The sequence below is a fragment of the Oncorhynchus gorbuscha genome, linkage group LG17, assembly GCF_021184085.1.
Source record: "Oncorhynchus gorbuscha isolate QuinsamMale2020 ecotype Even-year linkage group LG17, OgorEven_v1.0, whole genome shotgun sequence".
Taxonomy (NCBI): domain Eukaryota; kingdom Metazoa; phylum Chordata; class Actinopteri; order Salmoniformes; family Salmonidae; genus Oncorhynchus; species Oncorhynchus gorbuscha.
In genome coordinates, this window is record NC_060189.1 from 5,593,640 (window position 1) to 5,612,021 (window position 18,382).

Consider the following 18,382-nt stretch of genomic DNA (forward strand, 5'->3'; position numbering starts at 1 on the left):
GTTTTGATGTCTTCAATATGATTCTATGATGTAGAAAATAGTATATATATATTTTTTTACGTTTAAAAAAAAATCTTGAATGAGTAAGTGTGTCCCACCTTTTGACTGGTACGTATGACCCTCTAGAGCCAGGATGACTTAGAGGTTAGTGTGCTGTAGTTTCCCCATCTCTGCTAGTTTTCATACCCCTCAGTACACTGAGGTTGTCAGGGGTTCACCTAGGGGTCATGATGGGGGCTGTAACAAATGTTTGATGTATTATAATAATTGATTATGCTTATGTTGTATTAATAGAAGGGGAGGGGTTATAGGACTCCCTCCTTACATTTATAGGGTCCTAGACTACAGATGAACAATATATATATTCATTATAGAGGTTTAATATTGTTCCAGTCGTTTCTAGTCTCTGCCTCTTATAAAGAAACAGTCTGAGAGATGTGTGACTGAGACAGAACTCTGCAGGGTTGTGTAAGAGATAAGAGACGAGTTAGACATTCCACTATAAATCAACTTGGACATTTACTGCTAAGCTTTTAGATAACACTAAAACTCTTGTTTATATAGCTGTGTCTGCATGGTTTTGGTCTCATGAGTAGAAGGTAATGACGTAGGCAGTTACATCACAGGGGGTTGACTGCAAGCATGAGAAAAGCAACTTGGGACCTTTTCTATTTTGCAGAACTTACTCGGAAACATTGGTGCCATGTTCCCGTTGTCAACTTCCTGTCTGAAATTGCATTAATAAATGAATAAATTATTTACTTAAAGATATTGTCTGAATGCTAATTTCACCAATGAGCCAATGATTAACAAGGAATGAACCCCAACCAGGTCTACTGTATGGGGCTGGCTGGGGTAAGCATGTTCAGAGGGCTGAGTAGGGGCTGTAGTGTAGGGGCTGTAGTATGGACAGTAAGTTTCCTTCTGTAGCTCAGTTGGTAGAGCATGGCGCTTGTAACGCCAGGGTAGTGGGTTCAATCCCCGGGACCACCCATACGTAGAATGTTTGCACACATGACTGTAAGTCGCTTTGGATAAAAGCGTCTGCTAAATGGCATATATATATATAATATATATATATAAGTTAGTGTAGGGATGTATGACACTGGTTAAGTATGGATATAAGTATGTACTAGTTTACGTCTACGGGATCAGCTTGCCCAGAGAGTCAGAGACCCCAAGTAAGATCATTAGATCACAAGCATCAACCCAGACACATTACCCACCTTCTGACAACCACCCCTTCTGACAACCACCCCTTACGACAACCAACCATTCATGTTTACACACATATATAGCTCTTGTCCAGGGCGTTACGTGTACACATATATAGCTCTTGTCCAGGGCGTTACATGTGGCTTGCTGATGCTGAGCCTTCCTTAAAACAGGAGAGGTCAACAAGCCGTTTGAAGGCTCTGGACCAGAGAAAACACAACTGACCAAGCAGATGACACACCCAGTATTCCAGTGACTTCTCTCTCAATTGTGTGAAAGACTACTGTGTAAAGCATTGATAGTCTTCCGTACAGAGAGACTGAGTTGCTGTGGCACATCATCAGTAGTGACTTTATAAAACTCTGTTGTAGCAAAATGTCATGGCATCTGGTGTGAGAGGAGAGGGCTGGGGTGGGAGGGATGGAGAGCAGAGAAGGGGGAAGGGTTGGTTTTGTGGTTTGGGAGGGGGTAGAGAAGCTGATGATGTTCTGAAGGTGAGGTGGTATTAGACGAGGAAACATGGCGAGGGGTGAGGGGTCAGGGTGAGCAGTCCCTAGCTGGCGTCTACTTGATGTTCTTGAGCAGGGAGGTGCGAGCATTCACCACGGCCTTGAAAGCATCCTCGCTGCCCGGGGCAACGCACTTATCCGGATGGAGCAGCACAGCCAGCTTCCTGTAAGCCTTGTTAACCTCCTCCCTGGAAACACAAACAGGAACAAAAATGAGATCAAGACGAGGACGCTGTTGAAGCTGCGTTGTGTGTGTCAGATTGTCAGGTGGAGGGACTATAATGAGATTTCCCAGTGTCACCTAATCCCCTCGCTTAATCCAAGCCCCCAACCCAGCTCAATATATCAGGGAAGATAGGGATTCGTTTGGTGAGAGGTCAGTTTAAGAACGACTCACTTTCACTGTGGTGACTAACTAAAACGATACAGTTTGTCAGAAAACAGCTCATATTGTGATTGAAGAATCCACAGAATTTAAGCACTTCTGGGAAACACTAAACACACTAAACCTACAACAACACGAAGAGTTAGCTATCCAAAATGGAGATGTATGGATAAACCACTTCAAGTATTTTCAGCTCTATATAAAAAAAAGGAAAATCAGCCAAAACATATATGATCAAATACAAATCTTAGAATCAGCTATTAAAGATGACCAGAACCCACTTCCAAAGCTTTTACACTCAGACCCCTCTTTCAGCATTGGGGAACATGGATTGTGTATCTGTGTGTATCTGTGTCATTCAGAGGGTGGATTGGGAAGACACATTTTTTTTAAGTGCCTTTGCACGGGGTAGGTGCCAGGCACACTGGTTTGAGTGTGTCAAGGACTGCTACGCTGCTGGGCTTTTCACGCTCAACTGTTTCCCGTGTGTATCAAGAATGGTCCACCACCAGCCAACTTGATACAACTGTGGGAAGCGTTGGAGTCAACATGGGTCCAGCATCCCTGTGGAACACTTTAGACACCTTGTAGAGTCAACATGGGCCAGCATCCCTGTGGAACACTATCGACACCTTGTAGAGTCAACATGGGCCAGCATCCCTGTGGAACGCTATCGACACCTTGTAGAGTCAACATGGGTCCAGCATCCCTGTGGAACACTTTCAACACCTTGTAGAGTCAACATGGGTCCAGCATCCCTGTGGAACACTTTCAACACCTTGTAGAGTCAACATGGGTCCAGCATCCCTGTGGAACACTTTCAACACCTTGTAGAGTCAACATGGGTCCAGCATCGCTGTGGAACGCTTTAGACACCTTGTAGAGTCAACATGGGTCCAGCATCCCTGTGGAACTCTTTCAACACCTTGTAGAGTCAACATGGGTCCAGCATCGCTGTGGAACGCTTTAGACACCTTGTAGAGTCAACATGGGTCCAGCATCCCTGTGGAACTCTTTCAACACCTTGTAGAGTCAACATGGGTCCAGCATCCCTGTGGAACACTTTCAACCCCTTGTAGAGTCAACATGGGTCCAGCATCCCTGTGGAACACTTTCAACACCTTGTAGAGTCAACATGGGTCCAGCATCCCTGTGGAACACTTTCAACACCTTGTAGAGTCAACATGGGTCCAGCATCCCTGTGGAACACTTTAGACACCTTGTAGAGTCAACATGGGTCCAGCATCCCTGTGGAACTCTTTCAACACCTTGTAGAGTCAACATGGGTCCAGCATCCCTGTGGAACACTTTCAGACACCTTGTAGAGTCAACATGGGTCCAGCATCCCTGTGGAACTCTTTCAACACCTTGTAGAGTCAACATGGGTCCAGCATCCCTGTGGAACACTTTCAACACCTTGTAGAGTCAACATGGGTCCAGCATCCCTGTGGAACTCTTTCAACACCTTGTAGAGTCAACATGGGTCCAGCATCCCTGTGGAACGCTTTAGACACCTTGTAGAGTCAACATGGGTCCAGCATCCCTGTGGAACTCTTTCAACACCTTGTAGAGTCAACATGGGTCCAGCATCCCTGTGGAACACTTTCAACCCCTTGTAGAGTCAACATGGGTCCAGCATCCCTGTGGAACGCTTTAGACACCTTGTAGAGTCAACATGGGTCCAGCATCCCTGTGGAACACTTTCAACACCTTGTAGAGTCAACATGGGTCCAGCATCCCTGTGGAACGCTTTAGACACCTTGTAGAGTCAACATGGGTCCAGCATCCCTGTGGAACACTTTCAACACCTTGTAGAGTCAACATGGGTCCAGCATCCCTGTGGAACGCTTTAGACACCTTGTAGAGTCAACATGGGTCCAGCATCCCTGTGGAACACTTTCAACACCTTGTAGAGTCAACATGGGTCCAGCATCCCTGTGGAACACTTTCAACACCTTGTAGAGTCAACATGGGTCCAGCATCGCTGTGGAACGCTTAAGACACCTTGTAGAGTCAACATGGGTCCAGCATCCCTGTGGAACACTTTCAACACCTTGTAGAGTCAACATGGGTCCAGCATCCCTGTGGAACACTTTCAACACCTTGTAGAGTCAACATGGGTCCAGCATCCCTGTGGAACACTTTCAACACCTTGTAGAGTCAACATGGGTCCAGCATCCCTGTGGAACACTTTCAACCCCTTGTAGAGTCAACATGGGTCCAGCATCCCTGTGGAACGCTTTAGACACCTTGTAGAGTCAACATGGGTCCAGCATCCCTGTGGAACACTTTCAACACCTTGTAGAGTCAACATGGGTCCAGCATCGCTGTGGAACGCTTTAGACACCTTGTAGAGTCAACATGGGTCCAGCATCCCTGTGGAACGCTTTAGACACCTTGTAGAGTCAACATGGGTCCAGCATCCCTGTGGAACGCTTTAGACACCTTGTAGAGTCAACATGGGTCCAGCATCCCTGTGGAACGCTTTAGACACCTTGTAGAGTCAACATGGGTCCAGCATCCCTGTGGAACACTTTCAACACCTTGTAGAGTCAACATGGGTCCAGCATCCCTGTGGAACACTTTCAACACCTTGTAGAGTCAACATGGGTCCAGCATCCCTGTGGAACACTTTCAACCCCTTGTAGAGTCAACATGGGTCCAGCATCCCTGTGGAACTCTTTCAACACCTTGTAGAGTCAACATGGGTCCAGCATCCCTGTGGAACACTTTCAACCCCTTGTAGAGTCAACATGGGTCCAGCATCCCTGTGGAACTCTTTAGACACCTTGTAGAGTCAACATGGGTCCAGCATCCCTGTGGAACGCTATCGACACCTTGTAGAGTCAACATGGGTCCAGCATCCCTGTGGAACACTTTCAACACCTTGTAGAGTCAACATGGGTCCAGCATCCCTGTGGAACACTTTCAACCCTTGTAGAGTCAACATGGGTCCAGCATCCCTGTGGAACACTTTCAACACCTTGTAGAGTCAACATGGGTCCAGCATCCCTGTGGAACACTTTCAACACCTTGTAGAGTCAACATGGGTCCAGCATCCCTGTGGAACACTTTCAACCCCTTGTAGAGTCAACATGGGTCCAGCATCCCTGTGGAACTCTTTCAACACCTTGTAGAGTCAACATGGGTCCAGCATCCCTGTGGAACGCTTTAGACACCTTGTAGAGTCAACATGGGTCCAGCATCCCTGTGGAACACTTTCAACACCTTGTAGAGTCAACATGGGTCCAGCATCGCTGTGGAACGCTTTCAACACCTTGTAGAGTCAACATGGGTCCAGCATCCCTGTGGAACACTTTCAACCCCTTGTAGAGTCAACATGGGTCCAGCATCCCTGTGGAACGCTTTAGACACCTTGTAGAGTCAACATGGGTCCAGCATCCCTGTGGAACGCTTTAGACACCTTGTAGAGTCAACATGGGTCCAGCATCCCTGTGGAACGCTTTCAACCCCTTGTAGAGTCAACATGGGTCCAGCATCCCTGTGGAACACTTTCAACCCCTTGTAGAGTCAACATGGGTCCAGCATCCCTGTGGAACACTTTCAACACCTTGTAGAGTCAACATGGGTCCAGCATCCCTGTGGAACACTTTCAACCCCTTGTAGAGTCAACATGGGTCCAGCATCCCTGTGGAACGTTACTTGTTCCAATTTAGAACCAGCTTTCAGAAGACACCTTGTAGAGTCAACATGGCTGTCCAGCATCCCTGTGGAACACTTTCAACCCCTTGTAGAGTCAACATGGGTCCAGCATCCCTGTGGAACACTTTCAACACCTTGTAGAGTCAACATGGGTCCAGCATCCCTGTGGAACAGAGCTGTTAGCACACCTTGTAGAGTCAACATGGGTCCAGCATCCCTGTATAACATGTTACTACTGTACAACACCTTGTAGAGTCAACATGGGTCCAGCATCCCTGTGGAACACTTTCAACACCTTGTAGAGTCAACATGGGTCCAGCATCCCTGTGGAACACTTTCAACACCTTGTAGAGTCAACATGGGTCCAGCATCCCTGTGGAACGCTTTAGACACCTTGTAGAGTCAACATGGGTCCAGCATCCAATTTAGAACCAGAGCTGTATCAACACCTTGTAGAGTCAACATGGGTCCAGCATCCCTGTGGAACACTTTCAACCCCTTGTAGAGTCAACATGGGTCCAGCATCCCTGTGGAACACTTTCAACACCTTGTAGAGTCCCATGTCCCGATGAATTGAGGCTGTTCTAAGGGCAAAAGTGGGTGCAACTCAATATTAGGACTCAATGATCCTCATGTTTTCTACACTCTGTGTATAATGACAGAAGAGAAGCTGCATGTATCTAATTATAGACAAGTTGACTGACAAATACCAACCAAGATGTCCGAAATTACAAGCAGAAACATACATAAATCAGGCAAAATAAAATCCTGCCATCTCCAAATGTAGCCTACAGTGCATTTTCTATATTAGCTGGTCTGAGGTGTGTGAAGTGTTCAGAACGGCTGTCAGACAAAACCCATACAGCATTGTGAAGAGCTGTATAGCATGTTACTACTGTACAGCCACTGTGTTCCAATTTAGAACCAGAGCTGTATAACATGTTACTACTGTACAGACACTGTGTTCCAATTTAGAACCAGAGCTGTATAACATGTTACTACTGTACAGACACTGTGTTCCAATTTAGAACCAGAGCTGTATAGCATGTTACTACTGTACAGACACTGTGTTCCAATTTAGAACCAGAGCTGTATAGCATGTTACTACTGTACAGACACTGTGTTCCAATTTAGAACCAGAGCTGTATAACATGTTACTACTGTACAGACACTGTGTTCCAATTTAGAACCAGAGCTGTTATTTAGCTGTATAACATGTTACTACTGTACAGACACTGTGTTCCAATTTAGAACCAGAGCTGTATAACATGTTACTACAGCCACTGTGTTCCAATTTAGAACAGACACTGTGTTCCAATTTAGAACCAGAGCTGTACAGACACTGTGTTCCAATTTAGAACCAGAGCTGTATAACATGTTACTACTGTACAGACACTGTGTTCCAATTTAGCTGTACAGCCACTGTGTTCCAGAGCTGTATAACATGTTACTACTGTACAGCCACTGTGTTCCAATTTAGAACCAGAGCTGTACAGCCACTGTGTTCCAATTTAGAACCAGAGCTGTATAACATGTTACTACTGTACAGCCACTGTGTTCCAATTTAGAACCAGAGCTGTATAGACACTGTGTTCCAATTTAGAACCAGAGCTGTACAGCCACTGTGTTCCAATTTAGAACCAGAGCTGTATAGCATGTTACTACTGTACAGCCACTGTGTTCCAATTTAGAACCAGAGCTGTATAGCATGTTACTACTGTACAGACACTGTGTTCCAATTTAGAACCAGAGCTGTATAGCATGTTACTACTGTACAGACACTGTGTTCCAATTTAGAACCAGAGCTGTATAGCATGTTACTACTGTACAGACACTGTGTTCCAATTTAGAACCAGAGCTGTATAACATGTTACTACTGTACAGACACTGTGTTCCAATTTAGAACCAGAGCTGTATAACATGTTACTACTGTACAGACACTGTGTTCCAATTTAGAACCAGAGCTGTATAACATGTTACTACTGTACAGACACTGTGTTCCAATTTAGAACCAGAGCTGTATAGACACTGTGTTCCAATTTAGAACCAGAGCTGTATAGACACTGTGTTCCAATTTAGAACCAGAGCTGTATAGCATGTTACTACTGTACAGACACTGTGTTCCAATTTAAAACCAGAGCTGTATAACATGTTACTACTGTACAGACACTGTGTTCCAATTTAGAACCAGAGCTGTATAACATGTTACTACTGTACAGACACTGTGTTCCAATTTAGAACCAGAGCTGTATAGACACTGTGTTCCAATTTAGAACCAGAGCTGTATAACATGTTACTACTGTACAGACACTGTGTTCCAATTTCGAACCAGAGCTGTATAGACACTGTGTTCCAATTTAGAACCAGAGCTGTATAGACACTGTGTTCCAATTTAGAACCAGAGCTGTATAGACACTGTGTTCCAATTTAGAACCAGAGCTGTATAACATGTTACTACTGTACAGACACTGTGTTCCAATTTAGAACCAGAGCTGTATAGACACTGTGTTCCAATTTAGAACCAGAGCTGTATAGACACTGTGTTCCAATTTAGAACCAGAGCTGTATAGACACTGTGTTCCAATTTAGAACCAGAGGTGTATAACATGTTACTACTGTACAGACACTGTGTTCCAATTTAGAACCAGAGCTGTATAGAGAATCGGAGTGTGTTTGATCCCTGTTTCTGGACTGGGCTTAAGGATCCAGGTTTGACCTTTGACCCCTTTTATTACCGTGTGGCTCCAGGTTTGACCCCCAGCATATCCCAGGAGTCCTTGCTGTTCCGTATGCGTCGGATGGTGTCGGCCTGCTCCTTGGTGAAGCCGACACTGACCTCTGCCACCGGTCGCTTCCCGCCGTTCTCACACATGTCCGTTATGGAGGAGAAAAACGCCTAGAGAACACACACAGATCAGTACTATCTATCTATTTATCTATCTATCTATCTATCTATCTATCTATCTATCTATCTATCTATCTATCTATCTATCTATCTATCTATCTATCTATCTATCTATCTATCTATCTATCTATCTATCTATCTATCTATCTGTGTGTGTGTGTGTGTGTGTGTGTCTGTGTATACATACCTGAAACATCTCACTGATACCCTCTCCGCTCTGTGCTGACGTCTCAAAGTAGTGGAACCCTCTTGACTCCGCCCACAGCCTACCCTCTCCCTCGTCTACCACACGACGCTTAGTCAGGTCCACCTGGAGGGAGCACACACACACATAGCTAAGTCCAGTGAACCTGGTACACAGAGAAGAACAATCATACACACACATACCTTGTTGGCACAGACAACAAAAACGATGCTCTCCATGTTAGCCTGGGAACCCATCTCCTGTTTCATTTCACTCAGCCAGTTGTCCAGCGCATCAAAACTCTCCCTCAGACCTACGTCGTACACCAACACGACTCCCTGGCTGTCCTTATAGAACTCATTACGAACCTGCAGAGACAGAGAGAGAGACAGAGAGAGACGGAGAGACAGAGAGACAGAGAGACAGAGAGAGAGAGAGACAGAGAGACAGAGAGACAGAGAGACAGAGAGAGAGAGAGAGAGAGAGAGAGAGAGAGAGACAGAGAGAGATAGAGAGAGAGAGAGACACAGAGAGAGAGAGAGAGAGACACAGAGAGACAGAGAGAGAGAGAAAGAGAGAGACACACAGAGAGACACAGAGACAGAGAGAGAGAGACACACAGAGAGACAGAGAGAGAGAGAGAGACACAGAGAGACAGAGAGAGAGAGACACACAGAGAGACACAGAGACAGAGAGAGAGACAGAGAGAGCAATGAAATAGGCTAAAATTGAATAGAACATGAGTTGCACTTCTTCAGTAATGTGTTTGACTTAACGATGATTTGTGTAAAAGCAGCACCCCCGACTAGAAAAATCATGAACTGCTCCACAAGAACAGCATTACAGAAACAGCAGTATGTGTCTGTATAAATTCAATAAAAATCCTACAATGTGATTTTCTGGATTTCTTTTTCTCATTTTGTCTGTCATAGTTGAAGTGGTACCTATGATGAAAATACAGGCCTCTCTCATCTTTTTTAAGTGGGAGAACTTGCACAATTAGTGGCTGACTAAATACTTTTTTTGCCCCACTGTATAAATATAAATAAAGAGACAGAGAGACTGGCCTCTTGGTGGCAGGATGCATGTCTGGACATGAGGGCGCAGACGTTTATGTGTAAAACACGGTGTTCCAGTATGTCAGGACGTAGATCCAACATGACCAAGGTTGTAAAAGGTACTGACCTCGTAGAAGAAGGGGTGTCCTGCCATGTCAAAGATGTTCACTTTGATCTCCCTGTCACGCACCTGGACTCTGATGGACAACAAACGCTCAAAATCAGTCACACACCGACTTCAGAAGTCTCCACATCAGTGGTTCTCAACCAGGAGAACTGGTAGGATTACTGATAAAAATGAACATGGTTGAGAACCACTGCTCTACAGTACACTGGTCTCCTTTATCTGGAATCATCTGACAGCAATGGAACTGAACATCTTTGATCTACAAATAATTTAATTGTTTAAAATGTATTCATCATCATTGGGGTCAACTTACTTGGTGACCCCATAGTCAATCCCTATGGTGGCCAGATACTTGGGCACAAACCTCTTCTCACAGTATCGCTTGATGATGCAGCTCTGCAATGAAGAAACAACGAGCTGTATCAACTAGGGTTAGATAATAGCAACATTACACATGTAAACTAAAGTCAGAATTCATTTTCTGCAGCAGTGGCCTGTGAATGAATGGGTGTTCATTGGTGATGGTAAGAATTAATTTGCTTCCCTTGCTATTCAAAATGGCACCATTGTTGTTGTTCCCGCTGGCTGCTTGGCCTTATTAGGTGGGTCATGTTAAGTGTAGCACAGAGGATTTTCAAACCAACCTTTAAATTGCCGATACTTCCTCAATTCCAGAATTGGAAGAAAACATCTTCTAAACGTCCATGTCTAGTTGCAGGGAGGTTCGTTTGAATTTAGAAATGGCTCTGTTATTAAAATAAATCATTGAATTTATAAAATGCTCTGTTATTAAAATAAATCATTGAATTTATAAAATTCTATGTTATTAAAATAAATCATTGAATTTATAAAATGCTCTGATATTAAAATAAATTAATACATTTTTAAAATAAATAATTGAATTTCTAAAATGCTCTGTTATTAAAATAAATCATTGAATTTATAAAATTCTATGTTATTAAAATAAATAATTGAATTTATAAAATGCTCTGATATTAAAATAAATTAATACATTTTTAAAATAAATAATTGAATTTCTAAAATGCTCTGTTATTAAAATAAATCATTGAATTTATAAAATTCTATGTTATTAAAATAAATAATTGAATTTATAAAATGCTCTGATATTAAAATAAATTAATACATTTTTAAAATAAATAATTGAATTTCTAAAATGCTCTGTTATTAAAATAAATCATTGAATTTATAAAATTCTATGTTATTAAAATAAATCATTGAATTTATAAAATGCTCTGTTATTAATAAAATAAATAATTGAATTTATAAAATGCTCTGATATTAAAATAAATTAATACATTTTTAAAATAAATAATTGAATTTAGAAAATGCTCTGTTATTAATAAAATAAATAATTGAATTTAGAAAATGCTCTGTTATTAAAATAAATTATTGAATTTAGAAAATGCTCTGTTATTAAAATAAATTATTGAATTTAGAAAATGCTCTGTTATTAAAATAAATAAACATGTTTTGCTCCAGGAAGTAATCCAACAATGTTGTACGCCTCCATCTTGTTTGTTTCAAATATCGTCTCCATTGATTGTGGACAGGTGAGTGTCATAATGACATGCAGCGCTTTGGGGTGGACACATTCATGGGTCGCTTTTTTTTTTTTTTTTTTACAGAGCTAAATTTTCTAAATTCAAATGAGCCTATTGAAACTAGACATGGAAGTCTATGTAACAGTATAACTTTAGACCGTCCCCTCGCCCATACCCGGGCACGAACCAGGGACCCTCTGCACACATCGACAACAGTCACCCTGGAAGCATCGTTACCCATCGCTACACAAAAGCCGCGGCCCTTGCAGAGCAAGGGGAACTACTACTTCAAGGTCTCAGCACAAGTGACGTCACCGATTGAAACGCTATTTAGCGGCACCGCTAACTAAGCTAGCCGTTTCACATTCGTTACATCTAGAAGACATGTTGTCTTCCAACTTGGAAATTGAGCAAGTACGGTCATGTAAAAAGGTGGTAGAAAATTCTCTGTGCTACAGTTACCTAACTAATAATGCCCATCGGCCAGCTGGAGCAGCACTGACGGCCTGAGTAGGTGATATTTTTATGGCTACCCTAACTGGCTGGCATACTGTGGAGGAGGACATATCAGTGTTGAATACAGTCTTATCGATAAGACAGTAATACACAATTCATTTGTATAAACAAGCCTGAAACGAATGCCTACAAAATTGTGTAAAAAGTCGGTTACAAGCCAGAATGTTGATTAAACCTTTAAGAGCCAGTTGGTCCTGTATATGTTTCCTTCTGCACCGAGGTAAAAGTAGTTTTACATTGGATATTCGATTCTCCCGTCAATAGCTATTGAACCAAGCATGCCATGAAAATGTTAAATACTGAATCTGTGGATGGAGAACAAATCGACACCTTTAATGTGTAAATCTTTTAAAAGGATTTTTTTTAAATTAAAAAGTGTATTGTTTTCCATCCTCCCCTGGTTCAGAATATACCCTGTTCATTGTCATGGCATGATTGGTTCATTTGCTATTGATGAGAGAGAACAGAATATCCAATATAAAACTAAGCTTAACTATACCTACCTGCTGTCTTGGGTAAACAATACTTTGCTGTGGATATTTTGTCAAAAATCAAAAGCAGCTGAAGCACAAACTGCACAGATAACCGGTAGTGTCTAAATGGTATTTTATTCAACATTCTGGCTAGTAATGTAAGAAACATTTACAAAATTTCGCAGGCATTCGTTTCAGGCTGTGTTGAATATTGCATTAAATCATTTACATGCTGCTGTCCAGTGGAGGCATTTGCTCCACCTACACCTCGACATCTTCACGCTTGTGACACTTTTGAAATGTGGGTCAAAAGGAAAATATAAGTATTATCGGAGCGCCTCTCACCGGAATCCTCCTTGCTAGCTAGCGGGAGCGACATCGGTAGACTCTCCCGCCTGCTGAACACATGCCCTCATCGTCGTGAACAGAACTGCGGGAAAACAGTGCCCGGGACACTGCCAACTGGTGTAAAGAAATAGCTAGCTACCGCTGTCGACCCCGCCCTTTCTTCTGTGGTATTTAACGGTGGCTGGCATCCAGCGTTACTGCGCGTTAACTGTACTGGAGCGCCTTCACCTCCCGCCTTTCTTAGCTTCAAAATCGACCAATAGATGAACATGGCGAGGCATGGCTTAATGTGACCACGCCACCAAGTAGGGTACTTCCTTTATACTCCCATGTTAAATGTTCTACTCATAACCCGACAACGGCTGTATTCTTTTTTTTTTTTTTTTTGCAGGTTCTCTGGATGTAGTGCACCGCCTGGGTAGGCTGAGAGATGGGGAAAACAACCAGCCACCATGACCAGTGGTCATGAGATTCATCTCCAGGACAGCGAGGGATATGACATGGAAAAGTGCAAAGAAAATGACTATTTAAAGAAGAACAACCTGAGGTTCAAGAAGGATCTGACAGCGTTTGACAAAGAAGCTCGGAATCGTCTGTGGCCGATGATTGAGAGAGCAAGGAAGGAAGGGAAGGAAGGAAGGGAAAAGTGCATACTTAGCGGGAGCCAAGGCTGCGCAGCAGGTGGCGCTATTTTAAAAATTCAACTTTAAGGGTCATATATTGAGGCATGAAGAAGACAGGGGAGATGGATTATACTATTAGTAGATGTCAACCACGTTCAATTCATTGTTGTAAATACTTATGCTTCCAATAACACGTCAAGGTACTGTATTTTATTTAGAGACATTGAGAGGAAAATAAGTAAAATTATGTCTAAATTTCCATTAGCCAAAGTAATATGGGGTGGAGATTTTAACACAGTATTACATGATAATCTAGATAGATGGCCTCCTAAGGACAGCAATTCTGTTTGTAGGATACGGAATATATGTCTAAGGTTAGGTGTTCTAGATATTTGGAGACATAAGAACCCAGATAAAATGATGTTTACATGGAGTACCAAAGATGTATCTATACAATCCCATATTGATTTCTGGCTGATATCTGAAGATATGGCCGACAAGGTTGATACAGTCTCGATTGAACCATTGATTTTAACACACCACAAAGGGATCTCAATAAAGATAAATATGCACGGTTTGTCAACAAAACAGTTAGTAAAGGTTACTGGTAAATGAACAAGACTTTACTAGAGAATGAAGTATTTAAGAAGGAAGTAGCAGGAATTATTGATAAATACTGGAATTGTGCCTGTGTTATGAATACGTTTGGAAGTTACTGGGAGCTAATGAAATTTAATTAAGGCTTTTGGCTATTTCAATGGGGAAAGAAATTGCTCGTGCCAAGAGAGAGAGAATATGACATCATAATAATGGAATAATGGATTATACTAAAAAAACTGAACTAACTAATCAGGAATTACTGGAGCTATCATCATTGCAAATGCAGTTAGACTGTATCTACGAGGAAAAGGCCCGGGGAGCGTTTGTAAGATCAAGACGAAAATGGACGGAAGAGGGAAGAAATAAAATATATATATATATTTCTTTAATTTAGAAAAAGGGGCAGGTGAAAAGACTTCCATATGTAAATTAATGATTAATGATAATCCCAATGAAAATATATCTGAAATTGAGATAAAAGACTGTATTAAAAGCCTTAATGACAATAGGTCCCCTGGAAATGACGGTTTAATAAGAGAGTTTTAGAAAGCATTCAATGATAAATTGATTCCTTTCATTCTTGCTATGTTCCAAGAATCAATAGACAAAGGGGAGTTACCGGCTTCCTTAAAACAAGGTGTAATTACATTGATTTCCAAACCTAATAAGGATACTCTTTATATAGACAACTGTAGGCCCATTAGCCTGTTGAATAATGATGGGAAATGATTTGCCCTTGTATTTGCTAAGAGGTTGAAACAAGGCTTACATCATATAATTGATGAAGAACAATCTGGTTTTATGCATGGTCAACATATTAGTAATAACATCAGGTTGATCTCAGATATGATTGAGTATAATGTCCTCATTCTTGATAATAGCTTTCTTATGTTTGTTGATTTTATGAAAGCTTTTGACACTGTAGAACATGAGTTTATGTTCAAAGCAATATGTTTTTGGGGGTGTTTGGTAATATTTTTTTTTAAAGCAGTCCACACTTTATATAGTGGTTGTACTAGCTCTGTAAAACTAGCTCACGGGACATCCCAAAGATTTGATATTGGCCGTGGCATTAGGCAGGGCTGCCCAATTAGTCTATTTTTATTTGTTACTTCAAATTATGGCTCTTCATATCAAGAAATTGAATTTTCAAGGTGTTTCAGCACTTGGCAAGGAATTTAAACTGTGTCAACTGGCTGATGATACATACCACCATATTTTTTAAGAGACAGGAATGAGGTTTCTAAAGCAGTTTCCTGTATTGAAGACTTTTCCTTAGTTTCGGGTTTGAAAATTAATATCAATTAAGTCAGTCCTATTTCCACTCAAGGGTAGTGTTTTAAAGGAAGTATATGTTATCCCAATCAAATGTAAAGTTAATTATCTTGGAATTGTTATATGCAAGGATGAAAACTTTAACCCCATTAATGAGAAAACAAAGAAGAAATTGAACCTCTGGTTACTGAGAGATATTTTGTTATACAGTCTGGGTTTATTGTCCAAAAATGAAAGGATTATATTAGCTCAGGAAGGATTATATTAGCTCAGGAAGGATTATATTAGCTCAGGAAGGATTATATTAGCTCAGGAAGGATTATATTAGCTCAGGAAGGATTATATTAGCTCAGGAAGGATTATATTAGCTCAGGAAGGATTATATTAGCTCAGTTTATGTCTCGTTATCACTTGAATTATCCCGTAAAATTGTAAAGGACTTAGATAAGATTGTTTATCATTTTATTTTGAGGAACAAGCCTCACTATCTATGAAAAGATATTCTCACTAATACCCAAGAACACTGAGGTCTCTAAATAATACTTGTAAAATAAATTGGATTCTGAAGTAGAAGCAGAACAGTATTTGGAATGTCTTCCCTAAGTGTTTATTGGACTCTGTTGGTGGTTTAGAATTTTTGCTTCGATGTCATTTTGATATTGATAAAATCCCAGTAAAGTTGGCCAAATTCCATTAGCAGGAAATTTAAGCTTGGATGTTAGCGTATAAACACAATTTTTCCCCTCACAGATACTTTATATGGAACAACAAAGATATACGATTTTAAAAATAAGTATTTTTTTTCCGTAACTGGTTTGAGAATAAAAATGATTTTGGTTGGTCAGTTACTGAATGAGGATGGAGATCTACTCTCATATGGGGAATTTCTTGATAAGTTTAAAATTCCAATAACCCCAAAAGAATATGCAATTGTCTTTGATGCGATTCCAAGGAGGTTTGTTTCTCTTTTAAATCTCTCTGTGGTTGATGTAAGTAACGTAGATTTACATGAAAATATGTTCATTAGCAATATTATTAACATCAAAGATAATTGTAGTAATAAACAGATTAGGAATATTGTTTGTGATACTACATTTCCCTCAGCAAGATTATTTTGGTCAGATATCTATGGTGATATACAAATGGTGGAAAACATGGAAAATTGCTAACAAATATTGTATCAGTAACAAAGTAAAGGTAAATTCATTTAAAATGTTATATAGAATTTATCCTGTGAAACATGTTTTGGAAAGATTCAAGCTGAATATTGACTATAAATGTGATTTCTGTGGAATGGAGAAGTAGACCATTTTGCCTGTATTTATAGCAGGATTGACATACAGTATTTCTTACAACAACAAAATAGGACCGGTTGTACTATTTAATGGTGTTGATATAATTATTTATTTCAGAAATTCTGACATAGATATAGATGTAGTATATTTAATTTAACTGCTAATAATTCTCATATTCACAAATACAAATGGTCCATTTAACTTTATAAATGGATTTAAACAATATGGCACTACTTTAACTCAAATGAAAAACACAAAAATAAAATTAAAACTTGTTGTATTATTAATTAATATGATTTGTTTGTTTAGGATTCCTGGAATTGTAAATAGTTTGTATGTATCTTCAAATATATACATATATATATATTATTTATTTGATTTATTAACAATATCAACAAACAAAAGAGGAATAGTCACATGCAAACAAGCATACATAATAACTATTTACATTGCCAGGAATATATACATATATACAATTACACCCTTCTCGGCAGGTGGTGTGACTCAATACCACCATCTGTCGGCTTTTGGGTTATAGCAGAGATCGTCTGGGCAACATTATAACGCTAAAGGGCTTTGGCTGCAGCCATTTAACGTTACTCCCTGGCTCATTCATACTGTACACACATATATATATATATATATATATATAGCTGATACTAGTTTGGGTACAGCAATAGCTGACCTAAACGTTAGTTGACTCACCTTGCCCACCTCGGCATTGCCAAGGCTGATCACTTTTACACGCAGTGATTTCTTGTTCTCGCGTCTCTTCTGCACATTCGTATCCATGCTGCTGATATTTAGCTATGTTAAATATTGTTGTTTGTTTGTTTGTTTGTTTATTTTATTTTTTTACGTCGTCGTCGTCGATGATGTTGGCTGTGAAGCTGGAATTCCACTAAAGTTAGATGTGTACAGTACGCTCCGCCTTAACTGGCTAGTAGACATTTACTCGATCTTAAAACAACCTCGTTTACGATTGTATGAGCCGCGCATCGTTATAGATCTGAATAAATATGAGACAAGCTATTCTGGACGAGGGAGACATGTATTTGTTCGCTTAGCTATCTAGCCTTCTTTGCTACCGCCGCTGTTTTGCACGGCTTTGTCTGTCAATTTCTTATTCGCGGAAGCAGATTCGTTATGAAGTCAGATTTTAACAACAGAACTCAGTTATGTTTCTATACATTTAATTCATAATCATACACAGCTGTTTGTATATCATTTTAAAAAAAAGTATATTATCTACAGCGAGTTCATCTTCATATAAACGTCGTTTTTTTTTAAACAATAGATTTTAAAGAGTAAAATCTGTTTTAACACTGGAAGCAGTTTCTATGGCAACAGCGAGACATGACAGCAGATTCGCGATGTGTCCTTGCACTGGATTTTAAAACACAATATAACCACACATGTGAATCGAGTACAATGCCATTCTTTTCCATTGTGGTCCTCATGAAAATACATGAAAACAAAATACATGGCCTTCAGAAAGTATTCAACAACCCTTGACTTTTTTGACTTTGTGTTACAGCCTGAATTTAAAATGTATTAATTTTTTTTAAATGTCACTGGCCTACACACAATACCCCATAATGTCAAAGTGTAATTATGTTACTTATTTTTTTTATTTTTTACAAA

At 40.4% G+C, this 18,382-nt stretch overlaps 1 protein-coding gene across 1 annotated transcript; it reads right to left on the bottom strand.

The window, feature by feature from the left end:
• Positions 1-497: 497 nt before the first annotated feature.
• On the bottom strand, positions 498-17,854 carry LOC124001848 (dnaJ homolog subfamily C member 27). Its single transcript, XM_046308970.1, has 7 exons — positions 17,444-17,854; positions 10,360-10,442; positions 10,047-10,116; positions 9,065-9,229; positions 8,865-8,987; positions 8,508-8,668; positions 498-1,912 (listed from the first exon to the last, which is right to left on the bottom strand). Exons 1-7 carry the CDS (start codon positions 17,528-17,530, stop codon positions 1,780-1,782), a joined length of 822 nt encoding a protein of 273 aa, XP_046164926.1. The 5' UTR covers positions 17,531-17,854; the 3' UTR covers positions 498-1,779.
• Between the last annotated feature and the right edge of the window lie 528 nt (positions 17,855-18,382).